At 41.5% G+C, this 15,302-nt stretch overlaps 1 protein-coding gene across 1 annotated transcript; it reads left to right on the plus strand.

The window, feature by feature from the left end:
* Positions 1-276: 276 nt before the first annotated feature.
* Positions 277-15,193, plus strand: LOC141809685 (uncharacterized). Its single transcript, XM_074696836.1, has 5 exons — positions 277-371; positions 978-1,661; positions 9,311-9,397; positions 11,454-11,645; positions 13,094-15,193. The coding sequence occupies exons 1-5, from the start codon at positions 299-301 to the stop codon at positions 13,279-13,281; spliced, it is 1,224 nt and encodes a 407-aa protein (XP_074552937.1). The 5' UTR covers positions 277-298; the 3' UTR covers positions 13,282-15,193.
* The last annotated feature ends 109 nt before the right edge of the window (positions 15,194-15,302 follow it).

The following is a 15,302-nucleotide window of genomic DNA, read 5'->3' on the forward strand; positions in this document are numbered from 1 at the left end:
GAGATGATTCCTAACGGTGATCAGGACACCAGATACAGTTAAAGTGGTTAAAGTGTTTGTCTTCTCCTACAAAACCCTTATCTGTCTTTATCTAAGACTGCCTCCATACACACCATGTGTCCCCTGTTGCATTTCTCTTTATGAATGGAGGAAGTGTCAAGTGTATTTCTGCACAAGGGACGTCCCACCACCTCCATTTCCACCCCATCCCATTTCATTCCTGAGCAGCCCCTATAAAAATCCCAGGAATCCCAGCCCTGCAGCAGAGCATAACGCGTGTCCACACCGAACGAGCAGGATGACAGGGATTATTCTGTTTCTCTTGTTTCTAAGGTTTCCTCTTGGCAGGGCAGAGGAGAACGTTGTCAACGGTGAGTGTAAAACCTTTTTTAAACCTAAAAACAGGAATAATTTGAGGCTTTATTCCCATTATTTATGATGAGGAAATAGAAAGGATGGATTTTCTTGTTGCTTAATAACCGTTGACGCACATGGATAAACTGTACCTCAACATGCTCTGTAAATCTTTATTTATTCTTTATTTATGTATGGGAAATGTATCTTCAAAATCACGTCAACTTTTTGTTTGGTTTATCTGTATTTTGTCTATTAATATTTATAGAAGACCATTTTTTTAAGTCAATGTAGAAATATGACATCCAAAAAATTAATATGAGTCAAAGGAAAAGTTACGCAAGGGGAAGTTATGTCAAAGTGTCAAAGCCCGATGACTTTTTAAGTTTTACAAATGTACATTTCATGCTTATTTGACCCCCTTTGGAAAGGAAATTTGGAGCAAAAGTGGATATTTCAAACATTTCTGAAGTTAGTGATGAGTTTCTCACACAGTAGTAGGAAATTTATTTCTAAGGATGAAAGACTGAAGAAAATTCTCTGTCACAAGAAGTATTCATAGTTATTGCATGAATTGATTACATTTTCTCTGAATCTCTGCATCTTTCTGTGGGTCTTCACAGACCTGTACACCTTGACAGAAAAGGGTCAGAGTGGTTTTGTGGATCCAGCTCCAAGGAACCAGAGCTGGCTGGTGGTCAAAGAGCCCTCCCTGCCCATCAACGAGCTCCTAGAGAAGAGCAGCAAAACCGTCGAGTCCAAGTTCACCCTCCATCCTCTCCCCTCAGCTGTCTGGCCTAAACACAGTGACCTGGCCCCCATCCCTCGCCACCACAACCTCCACAACAAGAGCAAAAAGGGCCCCAAGAGCGACCGTCTCGTGGAGCATAACAGTGAGAAAACCAGAGCAGAAGTTGCTGGGCTTCTTCCCAAAACTTCCCTGACAGGAGCTGCAGCAGCAGCAGCCACCACCATCACCACCAACAACAACCGAACCGTGCTGAAACCAAATCAGGACACCCAGTCCAACGTCAGTCCTCCTCAGCAGAGCGACCCAGATGTTCATCCCAACTCCAGACCCAGGCCTCCAGTCCACACACAGCCTCAGTCTCAGCCCCACCAACCAGCACCTCCTCCAAGAAAAGACACCCCAAACAGAAGACTGGACCCAGAGGAGAACCGGCCGGGGAAGTCCAGCATGTATCAGTCGGGAATCGGTGCAGCCACCCGGAACAACAGCCGCCCTCCTTTGGTCTTCAGCCGGCGCTCCTCCAGCCTGCTCTACCAGTTTGACATCTTAAAGCGAGGTATGGGATGATTTACCTGACCCTAGATAACGACATGTGGGACATGTGTGGCTGTGGGAAAGATTTATCTTTATTCAGAACATGCTTCAAAAGCTCCAAACATACTTCAGCCAACAATTTAGGGGATCATATTATATCCGTTTAGTGTTGTAGTCAAGCTAAATTCATAAAGTATATTTTGCATAGGCACCAATTCCATGGGTGCTCTCTCACAGAGAAACATGTACCAATCATTTCAATGCAGTGGTCTTTACTTTTTCAATGTGTGTCACTGTAAACTTTGTTTTGTCATTGTATCAGACTCATTCAAGCTCCAGCAGTAGAAGCACAATTGATTGATCAGAATTCATGTAAACCGTTGCACATTTTGATACATGCTAAAATTATAGACGGCAATTAGGGCCACTGAAAAAAAAGCCTTTGTTTTTTGTTATTTTTTTCTCAGAAAAAAGCCTGAATTCTGAGATTAAGTCAGAATTTAAAAAAATCATTTTTTTAATCTATTATTTTTGAAAAAAGAGTCGAAATTGTGACTTTTTTGAGATTAAGGTCAGGACCCTGAGCTCTAAGTCCGAATTTAAAAAATACATCAATCTTTAAAAAATCTATTGTTTCTAAGAAAAATTCAGAATCCTAAAAATCAAGCCAGAATTCCAAGATTTAACTCAGAGTTAAAAGGAAATGAATATATATATATAGTGCTGGGCAAGTTAACTCGTTATTTTCGCGTTAACCCGTCAATCTATTAACGCCGTTGAATATTTTATCGCACATTAGTGCATGTTGCTCACATGCTTTTATTTTGTAAATGTCTGTTGCTGACCGCGGTGGAACCGGAAGTGAAATTGGCGGAAAACCACGTCGAGTAACCAAAACAAGCATGGAGAAGATGGGCAACGCCACGGAACTTAAAGGCGCTCGCAGCTTAGTGTATCAGTCCGCGCGCACGGCGTGCCAGATATAAACAGATGCAGGTAGTCTGCCAGGACGAAGAGACACGATGAGAACTAGAGCCTTATTTAGCGGTGTTTTTGTGTGAAAGTAACGCGCTGAAAATTCTCTAAATAAAGCATGAATGCAGACCGATATCAGATTTTTCGGTGGGAGTCCGTTTATTTGTGTTTTTAGTCAAGTAAAATATGGCCCCGTCTGAGTGCAGAGGAAACCGGCAGAGGAGCAGGGAGGGGGTGTTTGGCGCGAGCGCCCTGGGCTTCAGCTGCACAAAAACACTGCTGTAGGGGTAATTTCTGCCCTAAACCTTGTGATAGGACCCAACTTGTTCCATCCCTGGGTATCACTTTAATGCCCTGACAGTGGCAATAATCTTTAATTTTGTATCTACATTTTGTAAATTTGATTTGCACTAAATATGTGATTTAACTATTACTGTATAACAAGTACTGATTTAGCGTTTGTATGACAGATGTTATGGCACTTTCACGATGCGATTAATTATGATTAATCAGGTAAATTATGCGATTAATTCTGATTAAAGGTTTTAATCGTTGCCCAGCCCATATATATATATATATATATATATATATATATATATATATATATATATATATATATATATATATATATATATATATATATATATATATATAAATATAAGAATATTTGATTATTTTCAGTATCATTTTTATCATTTTTATTATTAATATTACAGAAAAAATCCAGATTTCTGATTTTAATCCAAGAATTTTTTTATTTTTTCAGAAAAGTTGTTGTAAAAATTTTTTTTGACTTTTTTGTTTTCATTTTGCAGTGGTCCTTACCCATTTCCATACATAATGGCATTTTTTGATTTATGGCATCAACTTTCAGTGCCAGACACAGCTCAGTTCTTGATTGGCTGAAGTACTGCCTATAGTTTAGCTTGCTTGTCACTGAGGCGTCAGTTTATTGATTGTTATATCCTCCACTGTTGCATTAATTAAATCGCATAAATAAGAAGAGAAAAATATCTTTGCGGTGTTGTGCGTAAAATTTGAAAGGATACATGACTGTGTGCACTTGTATGCGTGTTTGTCTGTGTGAATCTGTGAATTTATGCTGGTTGCTGCTGCAGGGTCTATGTCTACGTCTGTGTACTGGCGAAGCTTTAAAATAGCATAGTGTGCTTAAACACCCATTCTGGCTGCAGGCCTAAAGTCGGCGCTATAACTGTCTTGTCTCGAAGCTGCTTTTGGCTTTTGTAGTAAAGTTGAGCCAATCTTCTGGTGTATTGGTGAATGCTAAGTTCAAAGGTGGAGCAAAAGATGCATATTTTGTTAAAGACAGTCAGCAGATTCAGCAGATTGAGCAGCACAAGCACAACATGGTAGTTCCCGATGATTGTAACAATGGTACTGTTGACCTATTGTATGTGTAAAGCGCATGGCGGAGCGTGACATCAGCGTTTCCACTGAAAACACTGACTGGCTGTTTACATGGCAACGGTGTTGGCAGTGTTTCAGAAAAATCCTACTCTGGAGGCCGTTTTCAAAAGTTTGTGTTTTAGGTTGGCTAAAACGCTGTTTCCGTGTAGACGGGAGGCTACAAAACTCTTGCGTTTTACTCTAAAACTGTTGTGGTATAAATGGCCCCTGAGGCTCTGCAGCTTCCAGATCAAACAGAGATGCAGCTAGACAGCAGGCTCTAGATAGCCCCTCTCTTGGAGGTGGTGAGGATGGCAGAGGGGGGGGAGCTCTTCTCACCCTGTGCAGGAAGTGCAGGTGCTGCTGAGCTTTCTTCAGCAAGGAAGAGGTGTAAAGTGACCAGGTGAGGTCGTCTTTGATATGTAACCCCAGAAACTTGGTGCCAGGGACGACTTCAGCTGCTGTGCCAATGATGAGGACTGGTGGTTTTTTTTGTTGACATTTTTCCACATGTGTTTTTGCATTCTTACAGATGTTAAATTAAGTAGAGATTGTAAATATAATTATATTACACACAACAGTAATAACTTAGTTGTATCATAAACACCCACAGGCCACTTTATTAGGTACACCTGTCCATCTCCTCGTTAATGCAAATTTCACATGGCCGCAACTCAATGCATTTAGGCATGAAGACATGGTCAAGACGATCTGCGGCAGTTCAAAGCGAGCATCAGGATGGGGAAGAAAAGTGATTTAAGGGACTTTGAACGTGACATGGTTGTTGGTCTGAGTATTACAGAAACTGCTGATCAACTGGGATTTTAACCCACAACCATCTCTAGGGTTTACAGAGAATGGTCCCAAAAAGAGAAAATACCCAGTGAGCAGCAGTTCTGTGGGACAAAATGCCTTGTTGATGCCAGAGGTGAGAGGAGAATGGACAGACTGGTTGGAGCTGATAGAAAGGCAACAGTAACTCAAATAACCACTGGTTACAACCGAGGTCTGCAGAAGAGCATCTCTGAACACACAACACGTCCAACCTTGAGGCAGATGGGCTACAGCAGCAGAAGACCACACCGGGTGACCCTCCTGTCAGCTAAGAACAGGAAACTGAGGCTACAATTCACACAGCAACACCAAAACTGGACAATAGAAGATTGGAAAAACGTTGCCTGGTCTGATGAGTCTGGATTTCTGCTCCACATTCAGATGGTAGGGTCAGAATTTGGCCTCAACAACATGAAAGCATGGATCCATCCTGCCTTGTATCAACGGTTCAGGCTGCTGCTGCTGGTGTAATGGTGTGGGGGAGATTTTCTTGGCTCACTTTGGGCCCCTTAGTACCAACTGAGCATGGTTTAAAGTCCACAGCCTACCTGAGTATTGTTGCTGACCATGTCCGTCCCTTTATGAGCACAGTGTACCCATCTTCTGATGGCTACTTCCAGCAGGATAACGCTCCATGTCATAAAGCTGGAATCATCTCAGACTGCTTTCTTCAACATGACAATGAGTTCCCTGTACTCAAATGTCCTCCACAGTCCCCAGATCTCAATCCAATAGAGCACCTTTGGGATGTGGTGGAGCAGGAGATTCTCATCATGGATGTTCAGCCGACAAACCTGCAGCAACTGTGTGATGCTATCATGTCAATATGGAGCAAACTCTCTGAGGAATGTTTCCAGTACCTTGTTGAATCTATGCCACCAAGGGTTTTGCAGACTTAGCATAACCTGACGGTTGTTTACAGTTCTGGCAATGTTACAATGAGCTATTGGAGCAAAATACACCAAACTAGATGCTGAAGTTGACTGAATGCTGTCGGAGTTGTAGGGAGCCGAAGCAGCAGCAGCAGCCAAACGGAGCACTTAAGAGGTTCGGTGGTATAATAAAGAAAGCTGCTCATTGAAAGAAATACCAATTTATAAACACCTTAAATATCTTATCAACTTACAATGAAACATCAACATCTTTCTTGTTTTTTTTTTTTTTTAAATAATTTATTCAGAGCACAAGCTCGGAGCACCCGACTAGAAAATAAACTTTATTACAAAATATTTACTCTGACCTTTTTGAATCCTGCAGGTGTGAAAAACTAAAACTAAACTAAAAACTAAACAAAAAATAAGCCTTGTAACAAAACTTAAAAACTAACTAAAACTAAACTTTAATGGAAAAATAAATCTCAAAACTAACTAAAACTAAACTAAAATGGAAAAATAAATGTCAAAACTAACTACAACTAAACTAAAATGGAAAAATAAATGTCAAAACTAACTAAAACTAAACTATAATAGAAAAATAAATGTCAAAACTAACTAAAACTAAACTATAATGGAAAAATAAATCTCAAAACTAACTAAAACTAAACTAAAATGGAAAAATAAATGTCAAAACTAACTACAACTAAACTAAAATGGAAAAATAAATGTCAAAACTAACTAAAACTAAACTATAATGGAAAAAAAGGTCAAAACTTACTTAAACTAAACTATAATGGAAAAAAAAATGTCAAAACTAACTAAAACTAAACTATAATGACAAATCCAAAACTATTTTAACCTTGGTTGATAGAACCGTAGGTATTGCTTACATACACTGGAGACACATTACTGGGGCTATGCGTTGGAATTATGTCAGTAGAGTTGTTATGGATTTGCTCTAGTTTCTTAATATAGGCTATTATAGTGAGCGCGATAACAAAGAGGAGACACAAGAAATATAAAATGGTATAGAACTTCGATAACATGTCCATGTTTCTCCAAGCTAACAGGACACAATCCCAACACCTTCGGAAAACATTTCGGTGACAATTCCCAACAGCCTGTGGCTCGCCTGTGTTATTTGGTCTAATGTCTTCATCAGGCATGTTAAGGATTATGTCATGCATTTCTATACACTGAGGTGGCCTGTCTGCAGGCATCCAACCTCTGTTGGAATCAACTGATTCTGAGTCTAATGAAGAACGGCACTCAAAATTATTTGGGTTTGATTTCTTCAAGGAGGACATGTTGCTAAATAGTGGAAGTGGAAATATGTAAAATGTTTTAGGTGAAACGGTGAAGCTAAGAGTGTGATCGTCAATGAACTGGATTTGTAGAGTAAAGCCCTGAAGACTGAAGAGAGGAGCCCTGAGATCAAGGGACACAGTGATGTCAGTTATGACATCACAGTGGGCCTCTACGGAACTTTCCGTCTTGTTGCTAGGCGCCACCCAAGTGGCTGCCTATCACGCTGCTCTCTCTTCTTTGTCTGTTTAGTGTAACATTTCCATATCTTTTTCATCATCTTTATATTTGGAGTGGGTCATTACTTTGTATGGTTCATTTGTTGGTCATGGACCCCAAACTTTTTGTGTCTTCAGTGATATTTTTTTTTACTATTTTTGCTCCTGTGTTTGTCTGGAGATCCTACATGTAACCATGGACGCAGAATCGTGTGTCATCCTGAACCATAGACTGAAAAAAAAATGGATGTCGGCTTGCTCGGCTCGAAATGAGGTCTCCACAAAAACTGCTCCCCCTGGTGACTGGCTGCAGTATAGGTTTAAAAATATGGCTTTCCAGTCATTCCAGATGGGCTGTGGTCAAACTTTAAAAAATCATTACACCTGGTAGAAATGTTTCTCATGTCTGATTGTTGTGGTGATTTGAAGATATCATTTGGTTGTCTTGTATCCAAGTCCTCTTTTTTTTGAAAAGTTTCTTTTTCAATTGTTATACAAGGTTAAAACAAGGCTTCATGTAACGTTTAACGATGATTGACAGCTGCCATTCTCATGTATTTTTTTCTGGGATTGTAAAATTCGTTGGGCGGTAGAGTCAGGAAGTCATTAGACTCTTGAAAGAAAAAAAAATACTATTTTTGTCACCCAGGTTCACTCAGATTCTCCCAGAATCCCTCATCGTCTCTACTGCGCAGACTCTGGCTCCAAACTGCTACAATGGTGGCGCCTGTGACGGGGAATTTTGGCCTCAAAACCGTACAATGATAAATGAGCCACGCTGTCCACTCTACATACAGACTATGTCCTGAACACATCTGTTCACCTGAAAGTACAGCGCCCTCTGCTGTCAAGAGGAAGTGATTTGTTTCTATCCGTCACTAAAAATTTCATTTCTTTGGATTTGCGCCATGTTTTTCAAGCTTTCATAAAGCATCACTGATGAGGTCATGTCCTGTAGTTGAAGGGTGTCATTGGCGTCTCTTGAAACTATGATATCTAACCATAAACCTGGAAGTCATTGTAACTCCTTCATATGAGGTCAAAGTTCATGTATGCTTGCTGCAGGGACCACACCTCATCCACTCACATGGTTTTTGGCTGAAACACATTTTGAGGCACATGCAGTGGCCAGGGCATACCCCGACAGGTGTACTCCAGGCGAGGGCCCATTCATCGTTGCTTTCAGCTTTAATTTACATGTGAAGTCAGCTATTAGCAGCCTTTAGCATGTCAATGCTAACTGGTGCAAGGCCTGATGTTTCCCCACAAGGTGAGGAGAAGGAGGTGAGAACCACATGCTGGTTTTGACGACCTCAACCTTCCATCCATCTATTGGTATTGGGAACGTAAGATTTCTCTCCAATAAGATGGACAAGCTAGCCGTGCTAACCCAGCAACAGAGGGAATACCAGAGGGCAGAGTAGCATCATGCTATTCACAGACATGGCTAACGGAGCTAACATCAGACGCCAACACCACATTGGAAGAGCTTCACCTGCTGTGAGCAGACAGGATCCAGGAGACAGAGACTGAACAGACTGCTGAAGAAGCTCAGTCCTGGACCCTATTCTATTAACCCATATTTGACAGTGTTTTCCAGTCGTGATCAGGATGAACCCCCCTTATTCAGCCGAGATGTTTGATAACCAAAAACTCAGTTTTCCGGCATCTACACAAAACCACGAAATTGGAGTTACGCCAAGTCTTCACTTTGGCCGGACTATCCAGGAAATATTGTAAAACTGCTGTTTCGTGTGGACAACAAGCCTAAACGTATAAAAATATATGCGGTTTCCCAAATACCCGGCTACGTGTGGACATGAGCTAAGGGTTATGGGAAAATCTGGAAGTTATGAGAAAAATTCTTTGAAGTGCTTTTCCTTTAAGTAACAAAAAAAGTAGATCTATTAAGCGCACCTCAGATATGATCCCATCACACACCTCTGTTAGAGCAATGTTCATCACAACAACCTCATCTTTTTCTAATGTCGCTGGTATGAATGTCTGGATTTTACTTCTGCTCATCTCTCCATCCTGTCTTCTTTTCCTCCTCGCAGAGTCTGACTTCACACACGATGCCTTTTGCATGAGTGAGTGCAGGAAGGAGAAGGAGGAACGAGAGTACTACTGCTACAGTGAGTTTGGTACGTATACGTAGTCCTTCCTCCACGCAGACAGGCTAACTGTGGTGCTGCACATTAAGATGCCGGTGTGTCTTCACCACCACAAGCATAGATATGAATAAGTAGAGATGACATGCTCCTTTGAGCTGTATGCCGACTCCGAGGCTAAGCTAGTGCAGGCAAAGTGTCAGGCTACTGTGTGGTAGAGGGCACGAAAACTAAAACAACAAGAATGTCTGCACATTGTGCTGCACATAGTTTCGCTGTACGGTTGAAACAAGGAGGCAAGGAATAACCTGTCACCAGTAGTATTTTTTTTTTAGAATTATTTCAAATCATTATTATTATTTAAAATTTTTATAAATTAATAGCACATGTTTTGAAGTTGACAAGAAAGTAAACTGCATCAAAATTGGTAGAGAAATGAGTCATTTCCAATGTACATGCACTGCCCTTAGAGGGAACGTTGCCCCCACCAAGATGGCCGCCACATGGGCACGTCACTTATCGGACTGTTACAGTGCACTGATGTATTTAGTCTTCTGTATATATCTACAGTCTACGATGCCATTTTTGCTTAATAGTCTTTGTTGTCGCTGTACTGCCACCTATTGGTCTGGCTGTGTAGTGCAACGACCTTTTTTTTTTCCTCCAAACATCACTAGCCTGATTTTTATACTCCACATGGGTTTTTAGCCAGGAAACATGTAGTTCTTGGAAATGTCTGGTCCAAGAACACCTGTTTTGATGCCACACCAAACGCGAACACGCGAATTTAATCGCGCGAATGGCCTGTCACGCGCTGCGTGAACGCCCGAGTCTCGCTGCTGGACTTTTTTGACAAGCTGAGGCGCGAACACGCGTACTTGCGAACTTGCGGTACTGCGCATGCGGAGTAGAGAGCTCGTTCATTTAAAGACCGAAAGTCCAAAAGAGCATATGAAAAACATTGAGCTGTGGTTTCCAATGCATGATAGGAGAGTGTGTGAAAGCTTTGGAGATCACAATCAATGCCTGCTGCCTCTCCCTGGTAATCCACCAGCCCTGCTTGGCTGTTCCCTGCAATCTCATCCCCGATCCCCCGAACCTCCGACCCCCCGTACCCTTGACCACCCGAACCCCCGACCCATGTTCCCGGAGGTCTCCCTGGGGATAATGAAGGGGTTGAGGAAAGAGAGGAGCACAGAGAACTTCCATCTTTTCCCTGGCTCTGCCCCTGCCCCACTCTTTCCTCCTCTCTATCAGGCTTAAAACTCCGCTGAGGAAAACACAGTCGGACTCAGTGATAGCCCGTGCAGGCAGATCCAGCTGGGAACGAATGTTTTCAGAACTTACCTTCAAAACCTGTCTCCTCAGAGACTTTCAACCAAGCCTGCTCCTTTTTTTATGGTCTCTGTAGAGTACACACGTCGTATCGTATAACTCTGGATGATGACACACCGCACAGATTGTTTTCTCCTCCATCCTCCGGCGGAGTTGGAGCCGGAGCAGGCGGCAGTTGCCCCCCAACGTCGTCAAAACAATGACGTCGTGGGGGAATATTTTGAACTCGAGCGAATTCGCGTCTACCGCCCAAACGCGTGAACGCTCCAAACGCGCCGCGCAAAACGCGCGCATCGCACCGCCCGAGGCGAATCGGCGGCTTAACACGTCTTTGCATTGACTTTGTATGTAATCGCGCCGCAAATTCGCGTTTGGTGTGGCCGCACCATAAGACTTTCTGACACCTATAGAAAATTTACATTTAACACTTGTCGTATTGAAACTACTTTTACAATCAAATACTCTAAAAGTTAAACAGATTCCAAGTTTCAAAGCTTGTTACCTTTATTGCTATTCACTTCTCTCGCAGACTTTTTAAAACCTGACATTTCATAAATTTAAGAGTATTTTTAGTGACAGAAGGAACCCTGCAGACGTGGTTTGATAGAAATTTGGTAACTCGTGCAACAAATTTTTAGGACTTTTTGAGAACTTTTATTCTCTTTTTTATTCAAAACATTTAGCACTACTTCTGTAACTTTTAACCTGTAGTGAGAATATTTTGAGATAAAGTGTTTTTATCATCCTCAAACAGCTATCAATGGGATAGTTCACGACATCGACGTGCTCCGTAAAGGGATACGCCTCATCACTCTGATGGTGAGCAGCGACGGCTTCTACAAGATGAGCCGACTCTACGTGACACCGGACAGCTTCTTCTTCAAAGTACGGCTTCTAGTTTTGGACACCTACAAGTGCAGCAAGCCCTGTCCTGATATCAAACTGGGTGAGTGGAGAAATCACATTCTCATAATCTGATTACTGTGTCCCTTTCCCAATTACCGAGCTCAATAGAATTAAATAATACATATCAAATAAATAATGGGTCTGTTTTTCAACTATCATCAGCCCTTGTTATTTGGATTTTTTCCAAATACATTATTATATATTTAACCCTTTCATGCAACTTTTTTTCCCACAAAAACAATAATTAATAAATGTCAATAATAAAAAAAAATCCCATTAATTACTCTATAGTTTTTTTTCATTTTGTAAGACAATATGATAAAACAAGAATTTTTACAAATTAATTTTTCAGATTTTTTGACTTAGGGACCCATGCACAAAAAACATCAATATGAAATGAAATGTAAATAACAAATAAAATAAAACTGTCAATTCATATTTTCACAAGTTATTTGATTTAAGTAACACAAGTCATCATTATTATTTTTATTTTTTCAAAGTTACACATTTAAACTTTAAAAATACTATGAGGAGGATCTGTTTTACGTGGACTGCCGCGCCACCTTCTGGCCTGGAGTCTCACTTACACTGTTGCAAAAATGTGACTTTTAACCAGGCGTGTGTTTGTTTTGGAATAAATTTTTCTTAGTTCAAGACAACTTTATACCAGATGCAACGCAACAAGGTCAGGTGTTTACCAGTATAGTTACGTAGCACTGTGGTTTGAAACATGACATCAAGCAAACATTGTGAGTTTGTACCGTACGTTAGTAGCCTGTTATATGTAGCGCTAGCAGCCCGGTGCTATGACATACCTGTAGGCTAACATGACAGCAAGCAAACTGTCAGTTTGTACAGTAGTTTAGAAACAATAGCGCTACTGACAGCCTGGTGCTGTGAGTCACATGAATCCTGGTTAGCTATGTCCTACCAGTCATCTACCAATCAGAGCTAACGTAACCTCACTCTTCATTTTATTGATAGACTCTCTAAGTTTAAACAGACCACTGCAGAATAACTGCTGACTGTGGGTTGGGGTGAACATTAGTGTGAACAGTTTAGCTCCTCTGTTAGCCTTTAGCTTGTGCTCTATCTCTCTCCTGTTTGTCTTTCTTCTGTTCTTCTGTCCTTTTTCTGTCTGACAGTTAGGCTCCAGTGTCGACAAAATTAATCACGGAAATCGTTTTACGCAGAGTAGCATTTTGAAATAACCTGTAACCTGTGATATTGGCGCTGACATAAAGTGTGGATTACAATCAGGCATAAATCTAGAAGGGAGACTTTCCCAGGAACACTTTGAAACTCCTTACAGCCCTTAAAAAAAAAATCTTATTTCGCATTTCGCATTTTACTGTTAATGGGCTCATTGTTACTTTAAAATATTACCTGTCTTGTATTTGAATTCAAACAGTGATGTGAGGCACTTTGAGTTTTGAAAGGTGAAATGTTAGCTATCATTTTTAATACTCCCCCTTCTCTGTCACCAAGGGACCAGATACATTGTGATGGGTCAGATCTACCACCGCAGGCGCCACCTCCCCACCGACCTCCTGAACCTCCTGGGTGGTAAACTGAAGCCTGGAGACGGCCTCCTGCGAAGCAACAACTACGTCAAGAGGTTCAACAAACGGAGGCACCAGAAAGCCCTGGAAGCCACGCGCTCCAGGTGCAGGTGAACCAAAGACAAGTCCAGCGCCCCCTGCAGCAGGGGAAGAGACATTGCATCCTGAGCTGTTAATAAGCGACCCCCTCAGTATTATATCAGAAAGAAGACTCTTTTTTGACAGAAGACATGGATTTATTTTCTTATGGACTGCTTTGATGTGTTCATCTGACGTCATGTATCTGTACAGTTCTTGTAAGTGTCGACTTCAATAGGAAACACAAGCGGCTTTAATTAAATGGATCTGAATGGATTGATCCCTGATCAAATGTTGTAATGTTTGCAGTCTATAAAAGGCCCCGGTTAGACTTTTGGTTTAGACTTTATTTTCTTGGACTCCAAACTCCTTTCAATCCCCCACACTGGTTCATAAAGTCTAATAGTCCTTACATTCATTCATTTTAGTCACATTTCTCTTGATATTTTGCTCTAAAGGTGTTGTTTAAGTGTTGACTGTGTATAAAGCCCCGTTTCTACCAAGCGGTTCAGTTCGGTTTGTCTTGGTACGGCATGCTTTTTAACTGCGTTTCCACTGACTAATCCTGGGACAGACCCCCAAATAACACAAATAAATGGACTCCCACCAAAAAAGTCTGATATCGGTTTGCATTCACGCTTTATTCAAAGTGAACGGCAGGTCGCCCTCACTCTCATAATCACTCATCTTTACGTTGTTATTGCATAATTCGTCCTTGCAGACTACCTGCGTTTGTTTATATTTGGCACGCCGCGCGTGGACTGATACACTAAGCGGCGAGCGCCTCGTAGCCAGCTGTGGCTCTGCAGCGGAGGTACGCCGTTTTAGGACACGATGAGAACTAGAGCCTTATTTAGCGGTATTTTTGTGTGAAAGTAACGCGCTGAAAATTCTCTGAATAAAGCGTGAATGCAGACCCATATCAGATTTTTTCAGTGGGAGTCCGTTTATTTGTGTTTTTGGTCAAGTAAAATATGGCCCCGTCTGAGTGCAGAGGAAACCGGCAGAGGAGCAGGGAGGGGGTGTTTGGTGTGAGCCCTCTGGGCTTCTGCTGCACAAAAACACTGCTGTAGGGGTAATTTCTGCCCTAAACCTTGTGATAGGACCCAACTTGTTCCATCCCGGAGTATCACTTTAATCGAGCAAACCTGTACTGATCTAAATCGGACTGCTTGGTGGAAACCGGACTTTAGCTAGCCAAGGGCTAACTTGCAGTTATAGCATTTTAATCACAGAGATGTGCAGTATCCCAGAATTTAAAGCTATAGATCCATTAATTTGATAAAATATTCCTTGTATTATCAGAAAATGTGTCTAAATTGATATGAATCATAAGTAATGTTGTATTGCACTGAGCAGTTATGCGTTGAAACACCCAAATGTTGTTGCTGTGGTTGGTTCTTGTTTGCAGGAAATGCACTATCATTGCTCTAAGGACCAAAGGGAGGGAGTGAAAGGCTTGGAAAAGCAGCAACAATCCTCAGCTGAGGAGTGAAAAAAAGAAAAAGAGGACACAGGACTTCCTTGACAGGAGAGCGGCCTGGTTTTCTAACTTTAATTATGTGTCCATGATGAAATATTTGAAGACATCAAAAGAGGCCTTTCTGGATTGGACGAATCTAATCGGAGCAATCTGATCCTCTCCACACCTGGACACACGACTTGGGGAAGTGCCTCCTTCACTTCTCCTCTCTTGGACAAAAAACAAATACATTCTCATCCTCTGTAAGGGCCAAAGCTTAAAAAAAGGTCATTTGAAGTATTTAGGGAGGATCAGAGAGAGCGGAAGGCGTGGGCAAGGTGGAGAAAATATAAAGACGGTTGTGTAAAATGGGTCTATTTCCAAAGGGACAGCTCCCTGGCTTTTCATGTACTACGACTTTAATCTCATGCTTCTAAGGAGTGGGAAAAGATTTGCACTGACTGCTTACGTTGCTTTATTATACATGACCCCAATAAAATGTGTATGTCTTTCCTATTTTTCCAGCCTGTGGGAAATTTTTGTCTTTAAAGCCAGGCTCACATGCTCACGCTATCACATACATCTGCCCGCCGAC

The sequence above is a fragment of the Halichoeres trimaculatus genome, unplaced genomic scaffold (assembly GCF_033239565.1).
Source record: "Halichoeres trimaculatus isolate MK-OKI-2021-1 unplaced genomic scaffold, fHalTri1.1 fHalTri1_scaffold_2, whole genome shotgun sequence".
In the NCBI taxonomy this organism is placed as follows: domain Eukaryota; kingdom Metazoa; phylum Chordata; class Actinopteri; order Labriformes; family Labridae; genus Halichoeres; species Halichoeres trimaculatus.

Excerpts from the sequence above, each read along its gene's own strand:
- LOC141809685 (XM_074696836.1), top strand. The coding sequence starts at position 299 with ATGACAGGGATTATTCTGTTTCTCTTGTTTCTAAGGTTTCCTCTTGGC. Across the intron at positions 1,662-9,310 it reads GTTTGACATCTTAAAGCGAG|AGTCTGACTTCACACACGAT; the intron begins GTATGGGATGAT and ends TCCTCCTCGCAG. Across the intron at positions 9,398-11,453 it reads CTACTGCTACAGTGAGTTTG|CTATCAATGGGATAGTTCAC; the intron begins GTACGTATACGT and ends ATCCTCAAACAG.